This window comes from Erinaceus europaeus, chromosome 8 (assembly GCF_950295315.1).
Source record: "Erinaceus europaeus chromosome 8, mEriEur2.1, whole genome shotgun sequence".
NCBI classification, from domain to species: domain Eukaryota; kingdom Metazoa; phylum Chordata; class Mammalia; order Eulipotyphla; family Erinaceidae; genus Erinaceus; species Erinaceus europaeus.
In genome coordinates, this window is record NC_080169.1 from 105,470,172 (window position 1) to 105,495,261 (window position 25,090).

The 25,090-nt window shown below is 38.8% G+C and overlaps 1 protein-coding gene across 1 annotated transcript in view; it reads left to right on the forward strand.

The window, feature by feature from the left end:
- EXOC4 (exocyst complex component 4) overlaps nucleotides 1–25,090 on the forward strand; it is a 915,110-nt gene that overhangs the window by 731,618 nt on the left and 158,402 nt on the right. Inside the window, exon 13 of the mRNA XM_060196593.1 lies at nucleotides 5,062–5,217. Coding sequence (XP_060052576.1) covers nucleotides 5,062–5,217 — 156 coding nt within the window. The remainder of the gene's footprint in view (nucleotides 1–5,061; nucleotides 5,218–25,090) is intronic.

A 25,090-nucleotide genomic window follows, 5' to 3' on the forward strand; every position in this document is an offset into this window, starting at 1 on the left:
AACTAATTAATGCTACTGGTCAGGATGGAAATTGCCCTTTGAATAAAAAATCCTTTAGGGTGAATTTTATACTACTAATCAATGCTGATATTTCACTGTTGGAATTACTTTGAGCAATTGATATTCTTTCCAATATTAATCAGTTCTTTATTATTGAGAATATTATGTAAGTGACATTTTAGATTATCTGTTTTACTGTTTTTTTTCTTTTTGGTAGGACAGAATTTGTGAATATTGGCAAACGTAGTAATATAATATTGAACAGTAATTGAATTAAGGCCAACTTTCAACATGTAAAGAAATTCATAAATAAATTACCTGTAATGCAGCATCACATAAGGTAATTCATTATCATCCCAGTTAGGGTTCAAATGAAAATCTCTCGAGTCCCCTAATATGTAATCCCCTTCCATACCTACAGAGCCAAACTGTTTATTGAACCCCAGGACAAGTGCAGACCAACATCTATGAGCTCTAACATTTAAACACCAAAAAGCTGAGTTGTGTTTGAACTTCTAACTCTAGATTAGAATATGACCTACAGTGTGGATCTAATAGAAACTTAACCATTGATCAAATTTCTTTCTCCATATAGACACTGAATTTAAATTTTGTACAACTTTCACATCTCATAAAAAACATTAAAAATGTCAGCATTGCTCTTGGCTTACAGGATATGAAAAGATAGCTGATGGGGGCCATATTTGGCCCTTGAGGGAGAAGCCTCACGAATAGTAAGGCAGGGTTGCAGATGTCTTTCTCCCTCCCTCTATATCTACCCTTTTCCTCTCAGTTTCTTTCCTACCAAATAAAAGAAAACGGGGACGGGGGAGGGAGGAGAAATGGCTGCCTACATGTATTCCTCACCAAGCCCCAGTGATAACCATGGGGCAATAGAATAAATAAAGTAGAAGATACAGTAGAGCCGGTGAGAATGGAGACATTTATAAGATAGTACTTCTCTCTCTTTTTTTTTTTTAACCAGAGCACTGCTCCCCTCTGGTTTATGGTGGTGCAGGGGATTGAACCTAGGACTTTACAGCCTCGGGCATGGGAGGCTGTTTGCATAACCATTATGCTACCTACCCCTGCCCAAGATAGTACCTCTCAAACTGTGCACGTATTACAATCACCTGAAAATCTTTGGGAGGTGGGCTTTAAGTATTAGAATTTTCCAAAGGGATTTATTTGATCTTTGGTATGACCTGGGAAGTTAGTGTTGTTTGTCTGTTTTGTTTTGGTTTTGTTTTTTTCAGTTTCCCAGGTGATTGTGATGTGCAATCCAGGTTGAAAACTTCTGGTATAAGTGTGATGAGACACAAAAGACAGGATGGCTGTCTCAAGGATAGAGCCAAGATAATGCGTGATAAGTAGATGCAAACAAGGAGGAGGGTAGGCAAAGGCTTGCCAGGCAAAGATAGCTAACAGAAGCAGGAAACAGTATATGCCATTCAAAGATCATTGTGGATAGGCTCGAAGGCATGGTGAACAAAGAAGGACACTAGCAGGAGATGACGCTGAAAAGATAAATATTCACTTCTTGCCTAGTTTACACTTGGTCTAGATGGAATTAGACATCAATGAAGAGTTCCAACAGTAAAGTGACTGTATTCAGAGTTTGGAAGAATGATTCTTCTGGGGGCTGGACGGTAGTGCAGCCGGTTAAGTGCACGTGGCACAAAGCCAAAGGGCTGGAGTAAGGATCCTGGTTCAAGCTCCTGGCTCCCCACCTGCAGGGTGTTGCTTCACAAGCAATGAGGCAGGTCTGCAGGTGTCTGTCTTTCTCTCCCCCCTCTCTGTCTTCCCTTCCTGTCTCCATTTCTCTGTCGTATCCAACAACAACAGCTATAATAACAGTAGCAACTACCACAAGCGCAACAACAAGAACAACAAAATGGGGAAAATGGCCTCTAGGAGGAGTGGATTCGTAGTGCAGGCACCGAGCTCCAGTGATAACCCTGGAGGCAAAATAAATAAATAATAAAAATGATTCTTCTGTGCAGTGAAGTGAATTGTATCTTGAAACTTCAGGCAAGAAGCCTACTTACAAGGTGACTGAGTGTCTAAATTTAGGTTAATGATCTGGACAGATCTCTGGTACGAAGGGAGAATTGGCTGGATGTGGTGACTGAGTGATTAAGATGACTCTTGAGTTCCTTGTTTGAATAACAGTTTGCCGCAGTGGGCTGTTGATCAAAATATCAAATTCCAGATGTCTGATTGAGGGAGTAAGAATTAGATAGCAGATGAACTCCTTTGTTTCATTTTGGTTTGAAATACTGGCAGTATTTTCAAGTAGAGTCTCCAGTAAGTGTTTGAATATACCAGTCTAACACAGAACAAAGGGTCGCCCTCCAAAAATACTAACTTGGGGGTTCTTAGAATATAGGTCAGTCAAGTCAGACAAGAAAATGAGATTATCTGAGTGAGACATGCTTAATGCTATGGATCACATATTTAAAAACAGACAGAGGGAAAGTGCCATCGCTTTGACTAAGAAATATTTGGGTGATAAGAAAAAGAAGATGTTAAAAAAAGCCAAATGAGGTGAAGTAATATTTCATATAAAGGAGGTCTCGAAACTTTACATCAGGCTCAACCTGACGCTGTTGACTGTCTACGGAAGAAGGGCAAACGCTAGAAGAAGAAGAAGAAGAAGGAAAAGACCAAAAAGAGCATGAAAAATAGACCTGCCCATGGATAATGAAACAGCTCAAGAATGGTGGTTCTGGAATCTTGATTGCAACTAAAAACAGACATTTCACTTTTAGTCAAAAGAGTGGAGTAGATAGATAGAACATAGCCCAGATGGAAATATTTGACTCTTTAAGTGTCTTTTTTTATTAATATGTAGCCAAATTAAAAAGAAAATGAATTCTTCAGATGCCACATATGGGAAAAAAAAAAAAGGAACTAAAGGCCATAGTAGATAGTTTGGGTGATCCACGAAGCTATCATAGCCACATCCAGAAGTTAACTTAGCCCATTCAAACTTCTATAATAAACTGTCACAAACTAAGTAGCATATTACAACATGAATTTAGTTCTTAGAGTTCCGGAGGCTGGGAGTCCAAGATCATGATGCTTAATAGGTCAGGAGAGGGCCACTTCTGAATTACAGATTTCTCATTATGCCCTTACATGATGGAAGAGGCTAGAAAATTGGGAGTCTTCTCACTAAAGACACTAATCACATCCACGGGAATCTGTGATTATGACTTGATCACTTTCTAAAGAATTCACTTTCTCACTAGCATTGGGAGTCCAACTTGGGGATTTGGGAGGTGGTGGTGGTATAAGCATTCAGACCATAGCAGATTCAAGACCCAAACTGAAAATTACATTTCCACATTGACATGGCAGGGTACTTGACTGTGCAGATGTTATGTAAAAGCTATTCCAGTTTTATGAATGGAAACTTTGTTTGTGGGGATGAGTTACTCAACATGGAGTAGGAAAAGTAACCCCTGGAAGAAATTAGTGTCCATGCATGTGACATGTGTCAGTAAAGACCTCCATTTTCACTACTTTTATAAGAAAAGGAAAAAAATTAATCAAAAACTTTTACAAAGGGAAAAAAAAAACCCTAAAACTAAAACTTCTTAGTTCAGAAGACAAGTGCGGGGAAAATGCCAGAAAGTAATTTGACATAGTGAAGGGAAGATAGTTCTGTATTCTAATATTTGTATATATGATAATTTTTGTATCCCTGGCTATTAGAAAATATCTGCTTATAGAGATTTAGAAGAATCCTAGAAACTAAGTGTGGCACATTTGTTTATTCCTGTTTACTTCCAGAGAAACAAAACATCATGGCTTCCTGTAAGATTAAAACACATTACCTTCCAGTGGTGGGAATTGTGTGGAATTGTACCCCTCTTATCCTATGATCTTGTCAATGTTTCCATTTTATAAATAAAAACTTTAAAAAATTATACGGATCTCATAGAAAAAAAAATAAAACACATTACCTCGAGTGAAGTCAGATTTTTAGGCTTCAATTTTTTTTTTTTATCTACAAGTATTAAATTAGCTGTTGGATAAAGAAGATTTATCACCCTTAGAGATATGTCCTGTACACATATACTGTGGATTCAGAAGTGCATAATGTCCCCCAGTATATCCCTTAGATCAGATCAAAATAAATCTCCACTTGTGATGGAGGAAAATGTTTCCTAGAATCTTGGTCAACTTCGGGGGTGAGGGGGAAGGGGAATTAGCCAACCAGTTAACACTCTCCACATAAATAAATGTCTTTTCTATCACCTAGAATTGCATGTGACAAGTTTTGACATTAGTTACTGTGATCGAATTGTTGAATGGAAGGAAAGACTTTTCAATTCATTTGGAACTGAACATTTAAGATAGATTTACAGGTACACTCTGGTAACAGCAGTGTTAATAGTCAACCCATGGGCCTTATTAAAGGACTTGAAACCTGTCAACTCTGTGTCACTTGTCAAAGCCCACTGGAGATAGCAATAATCAAAGACTTTTTCTACCTGACATCTGGGGCAAAGGCTTTCCTGTAGTGGTAGGTATGCTTTGAATAGAGGGGTATCTGTAGTTCAAACAGTACCTCAAGTACAACTAATTGGTACCTTAAGCCAAAAAGTCAGATAATGATCTTTTGTCACACCTTTTTAGGTCCTATTTGTGCTGTCATTTAATAGCATTTGTTATATGATTACCCCACTTTTTTCTTTATCTATCTCTTCAACATTCTCTCCGGAAAGATCCCACTCAAAATCTACTATACACTTTAATTTATCCCAAGGGATGAACCGAGTGTGTGTGGGGGGTGGGAGTGGAGGTGGGGATCATTTAGCATTATTAACTTTCACAGTTACTTAACAATGAGGACACTAGCAAAAACTCTAGAAGTGCTGTCATCTTGTAATGTGGCTACTGATGGATGTCACTACTTCCAAGTCAGACACTGGCTTATGTTAATGAGAGAGATGGGCATACTCTCTCTTTTATAGCAAAGGTAGATTGAAAAATAACTGCTTATTGGATGCTGGCTGATGTACTCAAGTCTCTTTTGCTGGTTGTATTTAGGAGCATTGTCCAGTCAGAGGAAAAGCTTGTCATCAGTGCATCTTGGGCAAAAGATGATGATATCAGCAGGCTTTTGAAATCTTTACCAAACTGGATCAACATGGCTCAACCCAAGCAACTGAGACCAAAGAGGGAAGAGGAAGAAGATTTCATAAGGTGAGAGATCTCTTTTCTAAGTTGTACTCATCATAGTGAGAAAAAAGATGTTTGGTTCATTCTTTCTTACATGAAGTTTTGGCCAACAATAAGCAACAATGAAATAAACTTGATGAAATCTGTTCTAAATCCCACCGTATCTATTTTTCTCTGCATAGGTGCCTTGCACTCAAAAGTTTAGACCAGAGAAGCTAATGTGAATCAAATTTATAGCTGTGCTCACTGGGGTTAAGATGCCTTTTAATATATAGGTCATTCCAAATACAGAATGGTTTCACTTATTTGCGGCAAATAAGTGAAAACTGAACATGTGAGTGTGAAAAAAAAAAAAGTCAACTTATAGCTAAGACTATAATGGTTATCTATGGGGGTGGGGACACAGACCTTTGGTGATGGGAATGGTGAAAAAAAGAAACTGTACTGTAAACCATTACTCAATAAAGCTCTAAAGTTTTTTTTTTAAATAGGTCATTCTTACCTAATCATAGGAAAATATCATTAACAAATTAATCCAACAATTTGTTCAGCAAGACTGTGTTGGTCTTACTATGTCCTATACATTCGAAACCTGGTGATTAATAAAGTTTCTGCCCGTACACACTGTTACAATTGTTCTTAGCAAGCTGTTCAAAGCCTAGAACTCTAAGTTGAACTTTCTAGAAATACAAATGAGCTTCTTATGCTTGTCCATATATATTGTGTTATTGCTGACTGCTTGATAATTTTTTTAACAAAAGGTAGGTCCCTCCACCAGTCACTCAACATTTTACCTTTGTCCAAGTCTAGTTAGTTACTTTGCCATGAAAACATGGCCTAATGAGATGAGACTTTTCGTGTTCACATGGCTTGCTTGCCACAGTGGGACGTTTTTACCTCTTCTCATTTTAGAGCTGAGAAAAGTGGTGAAAAAGAAAAAAATAGGAGTAATGTTGTGGCACATTAAAATTAAGCTTATTCTTTTTACCTTTTGCCTATCCAAGTGAATGAATAAACTGTTAAAAGCACTTTAAAGAAACAAAGGCCAGAGAAAGGATTAAAAACTGTAATGGCCAGTACTCCACTTTCTTTCTTTCTTTTTTTTTTTTTTTCAAGATTTCATTTTCAGTTCATCATAGAACTATCTATGGGATTATCTTTCTCAGAATATGAATTGTAGCTGTAGATGAAGAAGTATTTCCTTCTCACAAAGTTAGCTATGTTCATATATTTTGGAGCTTCATGTTTATATGACATTCATGCCATTTAAAACTTTAATAGAAAAAAATAATTTTAGGCCAGTTTTCTTTCGTATGTGATTGATGCTTTCCTCTTAATCTGTAACATTCTTTATTCTATTTAGAATTTGAAAGCAAAAGTAAGTAGCAAAGAATATTCTTCACTGATACTCCAATGTGGTAGAGTTGACAGAGAGCCTGTTTTTGCACACCATAAGCATGGCATAAACCAAAAAGACTGAAAAAGTCACACTCTCCTCCTATAATAAGTTTTTTTTTTTTGTTTTTTTTTTAAGCTCAGAGGACTATTTGGTGCATGGATGAATATAGAATCTAGTGCCCTTTGCATTGAATAAAGGTTATATTCCCTTTATTACTAAATGAGCCCCTTTCCTCTTCTTATTTTTTAGCTAAAAGATAAAATGTATTATTTCCAAGCTTAACTTTAAGTAGAGGGAAAAATAGGTCAAGCCAGGGCTTTAATTAACGGGAAAAAATAGCAAATATGCGTTTGTTCCTAAAGAAGCTGAAAGAAGGCTTTCTAGACCATTGTCTTTGCACCTGTCATATATATATATTTATCCTTTTGAGATCAATGAATATCACTAATAATAGCAGTCCTGGCGTGTGGTTTTTTTCCTTTCTCCTTCTTCTTCTTTTTTTTTTTTAGATGTAAATAGCAAAAGGAATGAGGTGTTGAGAGAAATAAATGTGGTAGGCAAAGTTTGTCTGATTGAGGGGGATTTATATTACTATTATTTATTCTGGATCCAGATTTTGAAGAAAAATAAGAATCCTTTCTCTAGAGTCAGGTTTGAAAATACTTAAGTGGAGAGATGTGATTCCCAGGACCAAGACCAAAATTTTCAAGTGATAACAAAAAAACAAGGAGTATTTAAAACCACAAATTGATTTTGAACTGTGGAAAACAGAACATCGAATGATAAAGATGATATTATAACCTGGGAAGGTTATAATAAATGTGTCAGCAGTCACAACAAAAAGAGTGGATGGTATCCAGCACTGTACAGCAAGAATCTGATTTTTCAGGTATTTATAAAGAAATGTGAGAACATTGAGGTACAAAGAAATTAAGCAACACTACCCCTAAACCACTCAGTCACAGAGACTAGAGAGTGACTAGAATTTGAAGTGAAGCAATGCAACCACACCCCAATATTACCATCAACCATGCCTAAAAATCAACCAGGAATTTGTATTTTCTTGCATCTGGATAGTTCTTTTTTTTTTTAATTTAATTTATTTATTTTCCCTTTTGATGCCCTTGTTGTTTGTATTGTTGTTGTTAGATAGGACAGAGAGAAATGGAGAGAGGAGGGGGAGACAAAGGGGGAGAGAAAGATAGATACCTGCTGACTTGCTTCACTGCCTGTGAAGCGACTCCCCTGCCGGGATAGCCTGAGGGTACTTCTTCCCAAGCTAGTGCTCTCTGGGTTGGAGAGAACTCAACTGGAGCCAATCTAGGCTGCTGCATGGGAGAGGGATCAGGAACTCGTACCGCACTAACTTCGAAGGAGATACACTCTGGAACTCTCGGAGCCAGAAAGCAATTTCCAAGTGTCTTTAATCAGAAGAGCAGCTGTTTTTATACTCTCCAAGTAGGGTGGAAACAGGATGTGATATAGAGAGGGTGGAGAGAAAAGTGACTGGTGAAAATCAGAGTGTGACAAGGAGGGGGCGGAGCAGGCGAGAATCCTATCACTGAACCACCAATGCCCTGGAGGGAGTGCTTTATGTAAATGTAAAAGTGATTTATGTAAATAGACCAAAGCTTTGAATGGGATTAAATCTATCCCTATATAGGCATATGGTTAAGCAGAAGCCAGGGGGAGCTGGCATACTATCCAACAGCTGGGGAGCTAGGGGCTCGAACCAGGATCCTTACACCACTCCTTGCGCTTCGCACCAAGTGCACTTAACCCAACTCCCTGGATAGTTCTTCATATTCATTCATCTTCATAGCCTTGACTACTTACCTGATCCTTTGGATCTAGTAACGTAGACATTTCCACGTAGGTGCTTTTACTCTTATTGTTGGTACTCATTGCATTGTATTTAACGTATTTTTACAAGCTCTCAGACTTTTAATAACAGGTTACTAGTATATTTTCCATCTGTTTAGAAGGAAGGGAGCAGTATGCTGAAGCCAGATTTGTGGGTGCTTTATAGTTGATTGCCTTGTCTTTCATCTGAGCCTTATGTTTCCCTAACCAAGGAAGGGGGGGGGGGGAGTCATTGTTGAAAAAGAAAAAGAAGAAGATAAAACAAAGGAAATGGAAATATAAAAATAATTCAGAGTAACGATGCAGATTTCAATTTAAAGCATAATTCCATCCTGAAGAAAAGAGACAAAAGGACCTTTTAAGTTATTTTGACTTAGTGGTTTATTTAGAAAATCACTTTTTATTTTGTCTGGAGACTCAAAAGTGAGTGACATTATTATTAAGACTACTTTTTTTGTTGTTGTTGAAGCAAATTTAAAGTCATATGTCAATTATACTTCAATTTAAAAAAATAGCCTTCATGTTTGATGAACTCATTGTGATTAAAAAATAGCAAAATATTTTCAAAGGGCAAGACAATTTTTAAATTTTATTTGGTATGAGCTCTGTAGTAAATGTTTGATGAAGACCATGTCAGAATAAAAGCAAAGAGCAGGTTTCCATGTTTGCCTTCCTTCTCTGGAATTCCCTGAGCACACGATAGGCCTTCAATCAATGGTGTGAAAGAAACTTACCTTAAAAAGTAGAGTCAGCCATTCTTCAAAGAAAAAAGAAGAAATGGGGTGGGGGGCAGGTAGTGGCGCACCTGGTTGAGTGCACATTACAATGCATAAGGACCCAGGATCGAGCCCCTGCTTCCCAGCTGCAGGGGGGAAGCTTTACAAGTGGTGAGGCACTCTTGCAAGTATCTCTCTGTCTCTTTTTCTCTCTACCACCCCCACCTACTTGATTTCTGGCTGTCTCTATCCAATAAATAAATAAAGATAATACAAAAATTAAAAAGAAAAAAAGAGAAAAATGAAAGGAATAATGAACTAAATTGATAGAAAAGATACCATGTCTTTTCTAAAAATCGTACATAATAAACTCTGCTTCTAGAAACTCACGCACCCAAGTCTAGTCCTCAGCACTGCTACTAGCTAGTCTGTTATTTATTTTGTTTAATTTTATTAGCCTTCCCATGTCTGTACACCTCTTCAATTTCTTCATTCAGTTTTGACCAGACAGGAGGAGCAGAAATCAGGTGGGGGCTAGGAGCGTATTCAAACATGGAAACAGCATAATTAAAGTAGAGCACACAACGCCTTCACCTGGAATTTAAAAGGCTTTGGAAGAGCTCCACCTGGGAATTTAAAAGGCTTTTTTTCAAAGTCACATACATAAATCTGTTAAAAGATGTCAGATAACTGGGCCAGGTAGTGAGTGGCACACCTAGGTGAGCGCAGATATTCCAATGCCCTTGGATCTTGACTGCAGCCCTCCAGGCTCCGCAGTCAGAGAGAAAGTTTCATGACTGGAGTAGTGCTTCAGGTGTCTTTCTCTGTTCCCTTCTCTTGTATCCCCTCCTCCTCTCAATTTTCTCTTTACCCTGTCAAATAAATGAATAAAATTAAGATTCGGGATGACTGTCAAGGAACCTGTAGGCAAACGTGAAGGAGTAAGAGTAAGATCTGATGTAGGAAAAAAAGATTTGAGTTAGTCGGACAAGATGCTCAGGAGACATTTATCTCACTTTGCATGGCTTTTAAGATACTTTTAAAAAGGGAGTCTAGTGCAGCGGGTTGAGCGCACATGGCGCAAAGCACAAGGGCCAGCGTAAGAATCCCGATTCCAGCCCCTGGTTCCCCGCCTGCAGTGGAGGGTCGCTTCACAAAGTGGTGAAGCAGGTCTGCAGGTGTCTATCTTTCTTTCCCCCTCTCTGTCTTCCCCTCCTCTCTCCATTTCTCTCTGTCCTATCCAACAACAACAGCTATGACAACTACAACAACTATAGCAAGCACAACAACAAGGGCAACAAAATGGGAAAAATGGCCTCCAGGAGCAGTGGATTCGTAGTGCAGGCACCAAGCCCCAGCAGTAACCCTGGAGGAAAAAGAAATAAATAAAAAAATTTAAAAAAAAGATACTTTTAAAAAGAAAGATGAATTAGACAACATGAATATATTAAATAGGTATAAGAATAGACAATAATTTGCTAAAATGTGTTTTGTCACCTCAAACAAGTTGAAGGTCATAGATGGATATAGGAAAGACTCTGCAAGCAAGCCTAGGTGAGAAACAGCAAAATCTCCAAATTAAACAAAGACAGGTCATTAGCAGGAAACTCCACAATAAATATATCAATTAATGCCCAAGACGATTGAATTATACATGTTGTTATTACATCAAAGTGATATGACTCTTGTTAACACGAGATTGGCAGTGATTTAAAAAAAAAAACTTAAAAATCTCTCTTATATATGGCATAAATGCTAGTCTATTTAAACAGCTATTTGAGGATTATAATTATGTGTTAAATATCATTTAAAAGTTACGAATCTCATGTTTTCTCCACTTCATTTTTTGTTTAATTTCAGATCATGGACTTACTTATTTTTATTCACTTAGATAAAAATGTCTCATTTCATCCTCATTTGTCATCTTAATACAAGACAAAAAGTGGAGTCTCCTAATGGATCCAACCCAGTCCTACAGAAAGTAAGACTGAGAATGATGGGATGTGTCACTGCGATGGTGGAAGAGAACTGTTAGCTAACCTGGGTAGGAGCAGGAAAAGGTGTTCTTTAAACAGGAGACTGTTTGAAATCCACAACAGACATCAATGTTTACTGTGTCATCTTCCCCTGAATCTGTCTTCTCTGCTGGCTGCTTTGTACTGTGGCCTTAACACCCCCCGCTGACGAATGAAAGCCCTACCTCTCACTTGTCTTTCTTTTCCTCTTGGACTTTGCCACAATCCCAGTCTGCCAAGGTCTTTCTGATCTCATTGCATTTTCCAAAACTCACACCTCTTCCTGGAATGTGCCCTGCTTGTCACACCCCTACCTCCTGTATCTGCCCAATTTACCTTTCAAGACTCAGCTCCTTTCAAGACCCCCAGTACCTCTTCCTGATAACCCTAGTCCTTTCTGCATCCTGTCCTGATTTTTTTTTCTCACTTAGGGAGTCCACAGTGTAGCAAAAATGTGCTGCTTCACAGTAACTCTTGGCTTACTGTTACCCACTATTGATATTTGTGGAAATTATTTATTTATTTATTTTTACCACAGAACGGCTTAGCTCTGGCTCATGGAGGTGGTACAGAGCCTCAAGCATGAAAGTCTTTATGTATGACCATTATGCTTATCTGTCTCCCCAGCCCACTCTTTTGGGGTCTTTGCCCACTGGCATAACTATGAGCTCATCTGCTTATTATAGAAAATTTGGTATAATGTATCAACAACTGTACTATAAGCCATTAACCCCCAAGTAAAATGATTTTTTAAAAAAAGGAGAGGTTGAAGAATATGTAGAAAACCCTTTTAGACTATCCTTGGATTCTTTTTCTACCCTGTACCTAAGAATTCTTTGTCTTTAGCCAGGCTCCCTCACATTTGTTCTTCTGCCCCTCATCTCTAACTGGCAACCTTTGACCCTGCAGCTTCTAGGGTGTGTGTGTGTGTGTGTGTGTGTGTGTGTGTGTGTGTGTGTGTACACTAGCTCATATTTAATAGCCATCAGAATTTTATTTATTTATTTTTGTAGACTAGAGTCCTTTCTGTACTTACTGCATTCTGCATTCTGTCCACTTCCTAGAGTTTGTCTTATACTTTGACCATTTTTAACTACTACTCAGGGTCCTACTTTTAGAATATTTACATTTATGGCACTTTTTTTTTTTCAAACACTGATGTCTTAGGATCACAAGCTTCAGTTATAAAACTGTTTTCAATAAGAAAAAGTTGACAGTTCTTTGATGATTGCTGTTTTCTAGAAAAACACTGTCAGAAAAGCAGATGGTACTTGTAATAGCTTTTGAAACTAAGTTCCTAAATCAAATCAAGATTCAATACTGATTTAAAAGCTATTGGGGTAATGACAAAAGTGCTTAGCTGTTATCATTGCTCTGTGTTTTCAGTGTTAAACGTCAAGCCTAGAATGAGTCACATAATAGTTGCTTAATAAGTGGTTGTTGATTAAATGTCTGTACTCATGTACCATATAGTAATAGAGTTAAAGAAGAGAAAGGATTTAATAAAAGATTCTAGACTTTATCTTAGTGTATAGAGTACCTACTTGCTTATACAGTCATAACAAAATGCTGAAGACTGAATGACTTAAGCAACATTTATTTTTCATAGCCTTACTAGAGACTGGGAAGGAAGTCAAGGATCAAAGTGATAGCCAGTTCTGTCCTGATCCAGCTGTCTAGTCCTACTCCCAGCTCTGACACCATCTTCCCAGACAATACTTTTAGCACACCTGCATGTTAGCTCTTGAGCTCAGGGAAAAATTAGTAAAGTCATGGGCCCCTTGGAACAAACCTAAAATAAACTTCCTAGCTTATTCCAACATGAGGACCCCAAAATTTACCTGCTATAGTCTTACCTTAAGGTTCCTGATTATTAATGTTTGTTCTGCTTTATATCTTAATACTTTTCACCCAAGTTGCAGCTGCTTTCATGATGCCAATTTGACTTCCCTGGGCAGATAACCTCTGGAATCTGTCCTGGAATCCCACCTCCCCAGAGTTCTACCCCACTAAGGAAAGATAAAAAGATAAAAAGATAAAAACAGGCTGGGGGTATGGATCAACCTGTCAAAGTCCATGTCCAGTGGAGAAGCAATTACAGAAGTCAGACTTCCCACCTTCTGAACCCCATAAAGATCTTTGGTCCATACTCCCAGAGGGATGAAGAATAGGGAATCTGGGGCTGAGTGATGGTGCACCTGGCTGTGCACACATGTTATAGTGCACAAAGACCTGGGTTCGAGCCCCCGGCCCCCACCTGCAGGGAGAAAGCTTCACAGGTGGTGAAACAGTGTTGCAGGTATCTCTCTGTCTTTCTGTCTCTCTATCCCCCTTTCCCTCTTGATTTCTGGCTGTTTCTATCCAAATAAATAAATAAAGATAATTTAAAAGAAACCTTTAAGAAAATAAAAGAAAAGGGGAATCGGGTGGTGGTGCAGCGGGTTAAGCGCAGGTGGCGCAAAGTGCAAGGACCGGCCTAAGGATCCCGGTTTGAGCCCACGGCTCCCCACCTGCAGGGGAGTCGCTTCACAAGCGGTGAAGCAGGTCTGCAGGTGTCTGTCTTTCTCTCCCCCTCTCTGTCTTTCTCTTCATTTCTCTCTGTCCTATCCAACAACAACGACATCAATAATAACTACAACAATAAAACAACAAGGGCAACAAAAGGGAAAATAAATAAAATTTAAAAAGAAAAGAAAAGAAAAATAAAGCATAGGGAACCTTCCAATGGAGGGGATGGGATATGGCACCCTGGTGGTGGGATTTGTATGGTGGGAATTGTACCCCTCTTAACCCACAATCTTGTCAGTCATTATTAAATCGCTTAAAAAGCTTTCTTCTGATAAGGACTTTCTTTATTCCTAACCTTGAGATACCTTTAAAAAAAATTTTTTTTTACTGTATTCCCACATGTCAAAGAAGTGCCTCTCCCACTCTCTTTTACATCTTCCAATAAGATGAACCCCAGCGTTTTTTAATGACTTAATTACCTCTGAACAGCTCATCTCCAAATATCATTCTGGAATGTAGATTTTCAACATATGAGTTTGAGGGACACCTATATGATGTGAATACTTAGCTATTTACTTAAAATCTCAATGGCACCAATTTTTTTTTTTTTTTTTTTTTTTTACCAGAGCACTGCTCAGCTCTGAATTAGTGGTCCTGGGGATAGAACCTAGGACCTTTTACATACAAGTCCTATGCTCTACTGTTATGATATCTTCATGGCTGAATTCTGTGTCAAGAGACTGAAATTCAAAGATAGCTGATAGCCAGAGAGATGACTCAGTAGGTAGAACACAGACCTTGCATATGTGAGACCCCAGGGCCAGTCCTGAGCTACAGTATGCCAGAGTGGCACTCTTTCTTCTTTCTGTCTTTCTCATAAAATCAATCAATAATTCTTTTTAAAAATTAAAAAGCTAGCGGGATAGAAGTTGTGCTTGTCAAGAAAGAAAAATGGTAGCTTAATCTATAATTATGGAAGCAATTTAAAAAATTTCTGATCATCTGATTTATGTAGTGTTGAGGCAAATAAGAGGAGGCATATTTTTACATGACTTTTACATAATAATGGTTTGGGGCTTAACACAGAGTCACTTACAATGACCTGTGATTAAAGCCTTGGCTTCTAATGGAAACATCTCTATTTGAACCTTAATGTTTTTCCAGTATAAGTACTGCACGCTAACCGATTGTGCCACTGAAGCTCCAAACCTTCATTTTTCTCTACCAGCCCAGCCTGTCTAGGCTTTATGATAAAAAACTGAGGGTGTTGGGGCCCGGCCACGGCTTACCTAATTAGGTGCACATATTATGGGGTTTTTTTTTTAATTTCTTAATTAGTGATTTAATAATAATCGACAAGACTATAGTATAAAAGGGGTAAATTTCCATATAATTCCCATAACCAGAGTTCTGTATCTCATCCCCTCCATAGTAGCATCGTAAATTCTTTATCCCTCTGGATATATGGACCAGAATTCTTTATGGGGTGCAGAAGGTGGAAGGTCTGGATTCTGTAATAGCTTCTCTGCTGAACATGAATGTTAGCACATTGATCCATACCCCCACTTTGTCTCTGTCTTTTCCTAGTGGGGTAGGGCTCTGAGGAGGTGAAGTTCCAGGACACATTGGTGATGTCATCTGCCAGGGAAGTCAATTCAGCGTCATGATAGCACCTACAACTTGATGGCTGAAAAACATTAAGATATAATGCAGGACATATCGTTTAATAATCAGGAACCTAAAAATAAGAATAGAGCAGATGGAATTAGAGTATTAAATGCACATACTATCAAGTCCAAGGACCCACGTTCTAGCCCCTGCACCCCTCTTGCAAGGGGGTCCACTTTATGAGTGGTAGAGCACGTCTGCAGACATCTGTCTTTTTCTCCCTCTTCCTCTCTCTGTCTCTCCTCTCCTCTCAATTTCTCTCTGTCCTATCTAATAAAAAATAAATTAGAAAAAAAAAAGGCTGCCGTGAACAGCTGATTAATAACTGTAGTCCTAGTGGCAGGAGAAAAGCCAAAACCCAGAAGGTGTCTTACTTTTTGACAGAAGCCATATAAATGCAACATTACCTTTAACAGAATAGTGCCTACCATTGTCTCTCCTCGACTTTTTGCCCTGTCCATATTCTTGATAGCTCTAGATTTTTATTTGTAGAAAATATGAGTCAGACCATCATAGTTTTTCTGTGATTACTCATTAGAAAACCACACATTTACCTCCCCAGAATTCTTATACAAGGACAGAGAAATGGATTGACAAATCAAATTATACATTTGTGCCTATGTGGATTAAACATGCTAACACATAAGCAACTGTCATTCTCAATTTCCTCTCTCTAGAACTGAAACGAGAGAAACAGTTTTCAAGAGCTCTGTTTGTCTAAGTACTATTACTCAGGTTGTAAATTCTCATCATATATTTTTTTCTATACCTTGTATAAAACCCATGATTCCAGAAGCTCAGCATGTCAAGGAACCCATCTGGGAAGTGATTCCTAGGAGATAGCTGCTCTAAGAACTATTTGGAGCCGAGGGTACTGATTTTGGAACATGTGACAGGACAGTTGTGTATTTGCTTCTCTGACAGTTTCATCTGTTTCTAAATTTTAAAATTCTGAAATTTGCAGAAAAGTTGAGTTGCATGCAGTTGTTGTTGTATGCGTGATTTAGATCGACTGACTGTAAATATCTTGCCCTATCCTCTCTTTGGTTATAAAGACGACGTGCTTCATCTATAAAAACCTCTTGCCAAACCAACCAAAAATAGGGTAAAGGCATGACAGTTCTTTACTCTTAACACTTCAGAGGACATCTCCCAAGAAGCAAGATTTTTGCCTATATATCTACAATATTACCATAGCTATCAGTTTATGCAGCTGCTAAAGCACAATACCACAAGCTTAGTGGCTTAAAACAAATATACAAACTCATTGTAGGGCAGGGTTAGATAGCATAATGGTTATGAAAAAGACTCTTCAGCCTGAGGGTCCAAAGTCCTAGGTTCAATCCCCTCACCACCATTATAAGCCCGAACCAGTATAACACTGGATAGACAGCAAAGACTCTCATGTCTGAGATTCTGAGGTCCTAGCTTTGGTCATAGTTGATTAGTACTCTGGTCTTTCTCTCTCTCATTAAAATAAATTATATTTAAAAAATACATTGCTTATATAGGGAAGCCCCTTATTATGTTGTCATTATGAATTATCCATCTTCCATATTTGTGATAGTCCCTTCTTTTTATTTTTTTAATATTTTTTAAAATTTGTTTCCCTTCTAATGTCAACTGCATATTGTCCTATAAATACACAATGTCTCAAAATTATACCTTACCACTACAATCTTTCTAAGGAGAGCTGAAGACTTTTTGCAGTCCTTTTTGTCCTTAGAATATATTTTACTGGGGGGGGCAGGGGGCAGGGCTGGGCGGTGGTGCACCTGGTTTAGCACACATGTTACAGTGCACAAGGACCCAGGTTCAAGCCCCCAGTTCCCACCTGCAGGGTGAAAGCTTCAGGAGTGGTAGAGCAGTGCTGCAAGTGTCTGTCTCTTCCTCTTCTCTATCTCCTTCTTCCTCTCAATTTCTGGCTGTTTTTATCAAATAAATAAAGATAATTAAACAAAATAAAAAAGAATATATTCTACTGGGACCAGAGTAGTGGTACACCATATTGAGCATGCGTATTATCATGTCCAAGGACACATACAGATTCAAGCCTCCAGTCATCGGGAAGTTTAATGAATGGTGAAGCAGCTTCAGGTGTCTCTCTCCCTCTCTGTCTCCCTTTCCCCTGTCAGTTCTCTCTGTACTGTCCAAGAAGAGGAGAGAAAAATATTTTACTAAGAGAACACAGAGTTCTGTGTTCAAAAAGTATGTGTTAATTCTTCTCCCTGTATGGTTTATAATACCAATTTGGCATGTAGTTAGGAATGTTTGTTTGTATTCAATTCAAGTATATTTTTTCATTGTTTAATTTTTTTATAACAAACACTTGCAATGTTCAGATTATGCATACATATAGAAATGCTGCTCCTCTCCTTACTTTCTCTGTCTCATTCCCACCTAACCCCTTGGAGTTAATGTATCTGTTAATTCTAAGACTATTTTTCAAGTGTTATTTTGCAAAAACAAATTGGTATATGCACACTTAAGCACACATATGCACATGTACTAAATAGATTATTTTTATTTTTCTCATTTTCTCCTCACTGATGACTTTCAGTCACAGCTTTGGACATATTTGCAGGAATATTTATGGAAATGAAGAATAATGGTAGATGAACTGAAAGCATGAATATTCTCTAATATAAATGTGGACATGAGGTAGTCTAGTCTTCATGTTATTATAAAATGATTTCCTGGGAGTTGGGCAGTAGTGCAGCAGGTTAAGCACATGTGGCATAAAGCACAAGGACCGGCATAAGGATCCCGGTTCGAGGCCCCGGCTCCCCACCTGCGGAAGAGTCACTTCACAAGTGATGAAGCAAGTCTGCAGGTGTCTATCTTTCTCTCCCCCTCTCTGTCTTCCCCTCCTCTCTCCATTTCTCTCTGTCCTATCCAACAATGATGACATCAACAATTTTCTTCTTCTTCTAGCGTTTGCCCTTCTTCCGTAGCCAGTCAACAGCGTCAGGTTGAAAGCTGTCAGGAGCTGCTTGTTGCTGGCTTTGAAAGTGACTGGGATCAACAATAAAACAAGGGCAATAAAAGGGAATAAATAAATATTTTAAAAAATTAAAAAAGAAAAAAAATTACTTCCATGCTTGGAAAAGATTATTCATTTCTTTTTTTTGTTTGTTTGTTTGTTATCAGCCTACCTAGATGTTTGCCTGTCTATTACATGTTAATATAAAGGCCAAGATAGGAAAGTTGGGTGCAAGTCACTACTTTGTCTCCTCAGGAAGCCTGAGAAATAGTGAGGAATTTCTGAAGCATGACTGCCTTAAGCAATTCCATTTTCTCTGTCCCAAGTGTTTAACAACTTGTCTCTATCAACACTAAGATCTCATTTGCTGGAGCATAGCTTGGGAGCATGGCATAGAAAAACAGGCAGATGTGGGTATTGTGATTATTTTCCTTCAAGTTAAGCATGCTCTCACATCTCTCCTGATTCCTTTCTCTTAGTGAAAGCTCTCTCCACATTTCTCCGAGCCAAGAATATGCAGTACATCTTATGACTCAAGAATAAATTTTAAGTAGAGCTATACCCACCAGCCAGCCACCAATTAAGAAATTAGTTCTAAAAATTGTGAATGGGTAGACAATTCACTGTGCAAACTGAAGTTGTTACTTCGCACATCCACCTTGACTGGCGTACGGCCCGAGGACCTCCCATGACCCCATTTCCAATTCTACCTGTCTACAGAACTCAAGAGGATCATGCAAACTGAAACAACCCAGAGGAGAAAGACAAGTCCCGGGTGATCACACTCCTGTGTTGGGATGTAAAGCAAAGCAAGTGAACAGACAGGGTGAAACATGTATACATTCTTGGTGTATATCTGCACATATGGAGTCACTAAGGGGGTAGGGAACCCAATCCTCTGCACTAGAGGGAGATGACGCTGTGATGGTGGCTGAGGTGAGCTAGCAGCACATATTTTGAGATGATGTGAACTTGTCACCTGAAGAGCCAGGAAGTAGCACAACTGGTAGAGTATACACATAACAATGCACAAAGACCTGGGTTCAAGTCCAAGATTCCCATTTACAAGGGGAAAGCTTCACAAGTGATGAAGCAGTACTGCAGGTGTCTCTTTCTCGCTCCCTCTCTTCCCCAACCCCTCTCAATTTCTTTCACCTCTATTAAAACAATGGCCACTAGGAGCAGTGGGTTCATCATGTAGGCACTGAACCCCAGCAGTAACCCTGGTGGCAATTAAAAGAAAAAAAGATGTAATTGTACCCCTCTGAAACAAGTCTTGTAAAGCATTTCTCAAGAAAGATCAGTTAAAAATATAAAAGCATTGTGGCCTGCTGGAAGGCATGCAGCAGTCAGTCACATCAAAAGCACGGGAAGTTTTTTAAATCGTGAATGAGTAGGCAAAGAAAGCAAATGAAAAATCCTTGATTGTGATTATTGAAAGAGACAGAGTTCTAAAGAGGAGCAATTACTTACTAAATATGAAAAGCAGCTATCCATATGGCGGTGTTTGATGAAAGGTCTGTGCACGGAAGACACTGAAGAGGGAGACTTAGTGGAGAGGTTGAGCAGTTTCTAGGAGGGGGGAGAAAAAAGAATATTGTAATCAAGATAGCTGGTTGATTTTACAATGTCATTACTTTCTATTATGAGGATTTAGCTAAGATCACTTTGGGAAAGTAGTTTTTGAAAACCTGATTAAAAGAGCCCATCAGAAGGGTGCTGCAGCCATTATTTTTAACACAAGAGAATTATTCAAGTTTTGAAAGGGTCAGAGGATGAGCAGTTGTGAAAAACAGAAGTGATAAATGGAAGTATCAGTGTCACATATCATAAAAGCCAGTCAGCATTATTAAGAATTTAGGTGGGAGACCTGACCTTTTCATAACCTTCATAAATTTAGGAACTGACAGACAGTGGTCTTAACAGGTCACCTTAACATGTCTCCATTTCTCAGTCTTTTCAGCAGAACCAATTAATCCTGGTGCCCACGAATTAGCTCAATTCCCAAGAGCACTGAATATAATCAGATACTGTGTGTAGGTCTAATATAAATCAAGATCCAACATGGAACTCAGCATCTACTTCAAGTATTTGTCTCAAAAGTAATTTAATGCAGGGAAGTGGTTACTTAAGTTCATAAGTATCTGAGCACCAAACAGGAACCTCCAGAATAACAGGAGCTGTCTCTTTATCTGGCTGGCTAGAGGGAAAAGACATCATCTAGAGAACAAAGTACCCAAGGCAAAGTGGGGCCTAGTAGGAGCTAGAGCCAAGAAGGTGCACCATGGCTAGGAGCGAAGGAGGATATTCAGTTTTTTCCTTTCTTTTGTCCATCTGGGTATCACCAGAGGCTTCCCACTCTCAGTATCCAGCTGAGAGTCTGATAAAAAGGCCACAAGTGTCAGCCACCAACTCTGTACCATGATACAGATCTTAACAAGAAAAAAAAAAAAATGAGGCATGGGTCATAAGGCAAACAGGGGTATCCAAGATGTTTAGGATCTACCTCTCTTTGTTATGTTAAGCCCATTCTCATCTGATACTCACATTTTAAAACTCAGTCAGTGTTTCTGCTTCCAAAGATGCACTTCATCCTATAAAAACTTTTTTTCCCCCTCACTAACAAGAAAGGGTCTAGCTTGTCAGTAGTTGTGTTTGTCTCAAAGCCTAGGATCTCCATACAGTCCACCACCTCAAATTAGATGTGATTCCCTCACACCTTGTACCCACTGAATGAAATTGGAGAGTTCATCACTACCAGCTCTTCATATAAAATATTGGGTTGTCAGAAAATTCATGATGCATTTTTGAAAAGAAAAACATGGACACTACACAGCTATTAAGAATAATGAATCCACCTTCTTTGACCCATCTTGGATGGAGCTAGAAGGAATTATGTTAAGTGAGATAAGCCAGAAAGAGAAGTATGATCCCCATAAACAGAAGTTGAGAAGGAAGAACAGAAAGGGAAATGCAAAGCAGAATTTGACTGAGTTTGGAGTATTGCACCAAAGTAAGAAAACTCTGGGGTGGGTAGAGGGTAGATTTTCAGCTCCACTGTAGGGGGGTTGGGGTGAGGGTAGGGACACAGACCTTTGGTTGTGGAAATGGTGTTAATATATACTCCTATTAAATCATAGTTTTATAAATTTTTTAATATTTATTTATTTATATTCCCTTTTGTTGCCCTTGTTGATTTTTATGGCTGTTATAGTTGTTATTGATGTCGTTGTTGTTGGATAAGACAGAAAAATGGAGAGAGAAGGGGAAGACGGAAGGGGGAGAGAAAGATAGTCATCTGCAGACCTGCTTCACCGCTTGTGAAGGGACCCCCCTTGCAGGTGAGGAGCTGGGGTCTTGAACCGGGATCCTTACGCCGGTCCTTGCGCTTCGTGACAGATGTGCTTAACCCACTGCACTACCTCCAGATTCCCTTCTTATAAATTATTATTTAATCAATATGAGAGGTGAAAACAGGTTGAAAAACATAGGAAAAGATGTCATGACTCTTTTATATAAAAATAATAGAAAGAGGTCATCTTCCTTTCAACAAGATGACTATTGTTAAAGAGAGCAAAAAAATGCCATTTTGAGCATGGATGTAGAAAAAATGAAACCCTTGTGCACTTTGGAGTGGAAATATAAAATGATCCAACCACTGTGGGAAACAAGTTGGTGTTTTGGGGCAAGGTGATGACGTACCTGGTTGAACACATGTGTTACAATGTACAGACACCCAGGTTCAAGCCCCCAGTTCCCACCTGCAGGAAGAAAGCTTTGCGAGTGATCAAGTAGTGCCTCAGGCGTCTCTCTGTCTCTGTTCCTTTCTATATCCCCCAACCCCCTTAATTTCTGATTGTCTCTATCTAATAAATAAAGATAATACATTTTTGAAAATATTTTAATTAATTTATTATTGGGTAGAGACAAAGAGAAATTGGGAGGGAAGGGGGAGATAGAGAAGGAAATAGAGAGACAACTACAGCACTGCTTCACCACTCATGAAGCTTCCCCCCTGTAGGTGGGAAGTAGGAGCTTGAACCTGGTTTCTTGCATATTATAATGTGTACACTTATAAAAAAATTTAAGTAGAAAATCTTTTTAAAAAAAGTTTGTGTTATCATTTGTAATAGCCAAAACCTGGAAGCAAGCCAGGTGTCCAACAACAGATGAGTGGCTGAGCAAGTTGTGGTATATATATATATATATATATATATATATATTACTCGGCTATAAAAAATGGTGACTTCACCATTTTCAGCTGATCTTGGATGGACCTTGAGAAATTCATGTTAAGTGAAATAAGTCAGAAACAGAAGGATGAATATGGGATGATCTCACTCTCAGGCAGAAGTTGAAAAACAAGATCAGAAAAGAAAACACAAGTAGAACCTGAACTGGAATTGGTGTATTGCACCAAAGTAAAAGACTCTGGGGTGGGTAGGTGGGGAGAACACAGATCCAAGAAGGATGACAGAGGACCTAGTGGGGTTTGTATTGTTATATGGAAAACTGAGAAATGTTATGCATGTACAAACTGTTATATTTACTGTTGAATGTAAAACATTAGATCCCCAATAAAGAAATTTTAAAAAAAAAGTCTGTGGTATCTCAAAAAGTTAAATATAGAATTACTGTGGGATCTAACAATTCCACTTTTCACTTCCAACTTGGAAGAATTGAAAAAAGACTGAGATACTTATACAACAATGTTCATAGAAGCAGTTGGAGAACCTTCACAATGACTAAAGGCCTCTCTTTAGTTGGAAGGCCAAAAGGAAAAAGTATCTGGAGCACAAAGCCAGAAACAACCAAGATACCTATCAACAGATAGTATATGATTTGTACAGGCAATAAGGTAAAAGGGATCCTAGAAAAAAAAAAAAGAAAGAAATTTTGATACGCACTGCAAGGTAGGTGAACCGTAATCAGTGAAATAAATCAAAAAAAAAAAAAAAAGGTATCTAAGATATACAAATTCATAGACACAAATCACAGTAGTGGTCCCCAGACACTGTGGGGCTGGGTGTAGGGTGGACAAAATAGGAAGTAATTTATGGACAAGAGTTTCTGGGAACAGTACTAGAAATAGGTGATGATGTTTGAATAACACTCTAATGTACTTGTTGCTGTTGAACTGTATACTCCTAGATAATAAAATGACCAATTTTACATTAGGTATATTTTACCACAATAAAAAAAAAGTGGAATAGAAGAAATGATGAACCAGTGCTGAATGTAATTCATGGGATACAAAGCTATAGTAGTTCCCTTTTTCTGTTAACTGTTCACAGGAAGTAGGTGATATTTATCCCTTCCTTCTGCCACCTATCCCATGTGACTCATGCCCTCTGCCAGCACTTTCAGCTGCTCAGGTACTTACATGTGTTGAATTAAGTCTTTGGTGCTCAAAGAGCTGAATTCTTAGCTGTCCTGCCTTTGTTAAGTTGTAGTGATTTGTCCATTGCTCTTACTGCAGAGATGGAAGTACTAAGAAAGAACTGTGTGGATTTCACTTAGTCGTGCCCACCCTTATTGCACAGAAATAACTCAACATCCCCTTGGATGTTAAACATCAATTGGAAGTCAATTGTGTTTAGCATCAAAGTGACCACCCTCTGCATATGCAAATCCTAAAGCCACACAATGACAAACTATCCTACCAATTTATTGTGTTCACTGTCGTATCTTCTTGAAGAAAGCATGAAAGCATTTCTTCCTGAATGCCTACAGATAAATTTACTACAGAGCTGTTGGGGCCTGAGCAAAACTTTCATGAGTGGTTTAAGTAGTGAGAAGCAGGCCATTCCTGCCTTACAGGACTTATTTTCCAGACCCATACTTTCTTGTTAATGATGTTGAAAGCTGACACGAAAGCACTCCATAGAGATCTGAGAGTCAAATTACTATAGCACTCCACTCTTATAAGGGTTGTCTCTCAACTTAGAGTAACATAGCTTAACACTTCCTAGGCCATGCCACCCTTCCATCAGGCCAGCTCCAGCACCGGAGGGGAGTATGAACCCTAAAACATGTTTCAACAGGAGACAATATTGAGAAAGATAGACCTTGAATAAATCTTTTGACAGTGGTGCCATCAAGACAGAGATGATGGGAGTCGGGCGGTAGTGCAGCAGGTTAAGCACACGTGGTGCAAAGCGCAAACAGTGGCATAAGGCGTAAGGATCCCTGTTCGAGCCCCCGGCTCCCCACCTGCAGGGGAGTCGCTCCACAGGCGGTGAAGCATGTCTGAAGTTGTCTATCTTTCTCTCTCCCTCTCTGTCTTCCCCTCCTCTCTCCATTTCTCTCTATCCTATCCAACAACAATGACATCAATAATAACTACAACAATAAAACAACGACAACAAAAGGGAATAAATAAATATTTTTTAAAAAAAGACATACATGATTCCACTCATATGGAAACATTTCTAGCTTGGAAAGCAACTCCATGCTCCCAGTGGCTGTTACAGTACAGATACCACACAGCTTCCTCTGGGGTGGATGAAGTATGTGTCTAACATGGTTTGCCGCCATGTTAGCCTTTCAAGAGGCCATTTTGTCACTTGCCAGCTCTGTTCTGAGCCATCGACACTGGCCTTCAGGCAGCATTTCCTAGGATCCTGGGGCAGTTAACTTACATGTGGGATCAACAACAGGAAGCAGTAGTGCAAGACTTGGAAAGCAGGACAGGAGGAGAGAGCAGTGAATCTGATTGTATATATTATTTAGCAATACACACACA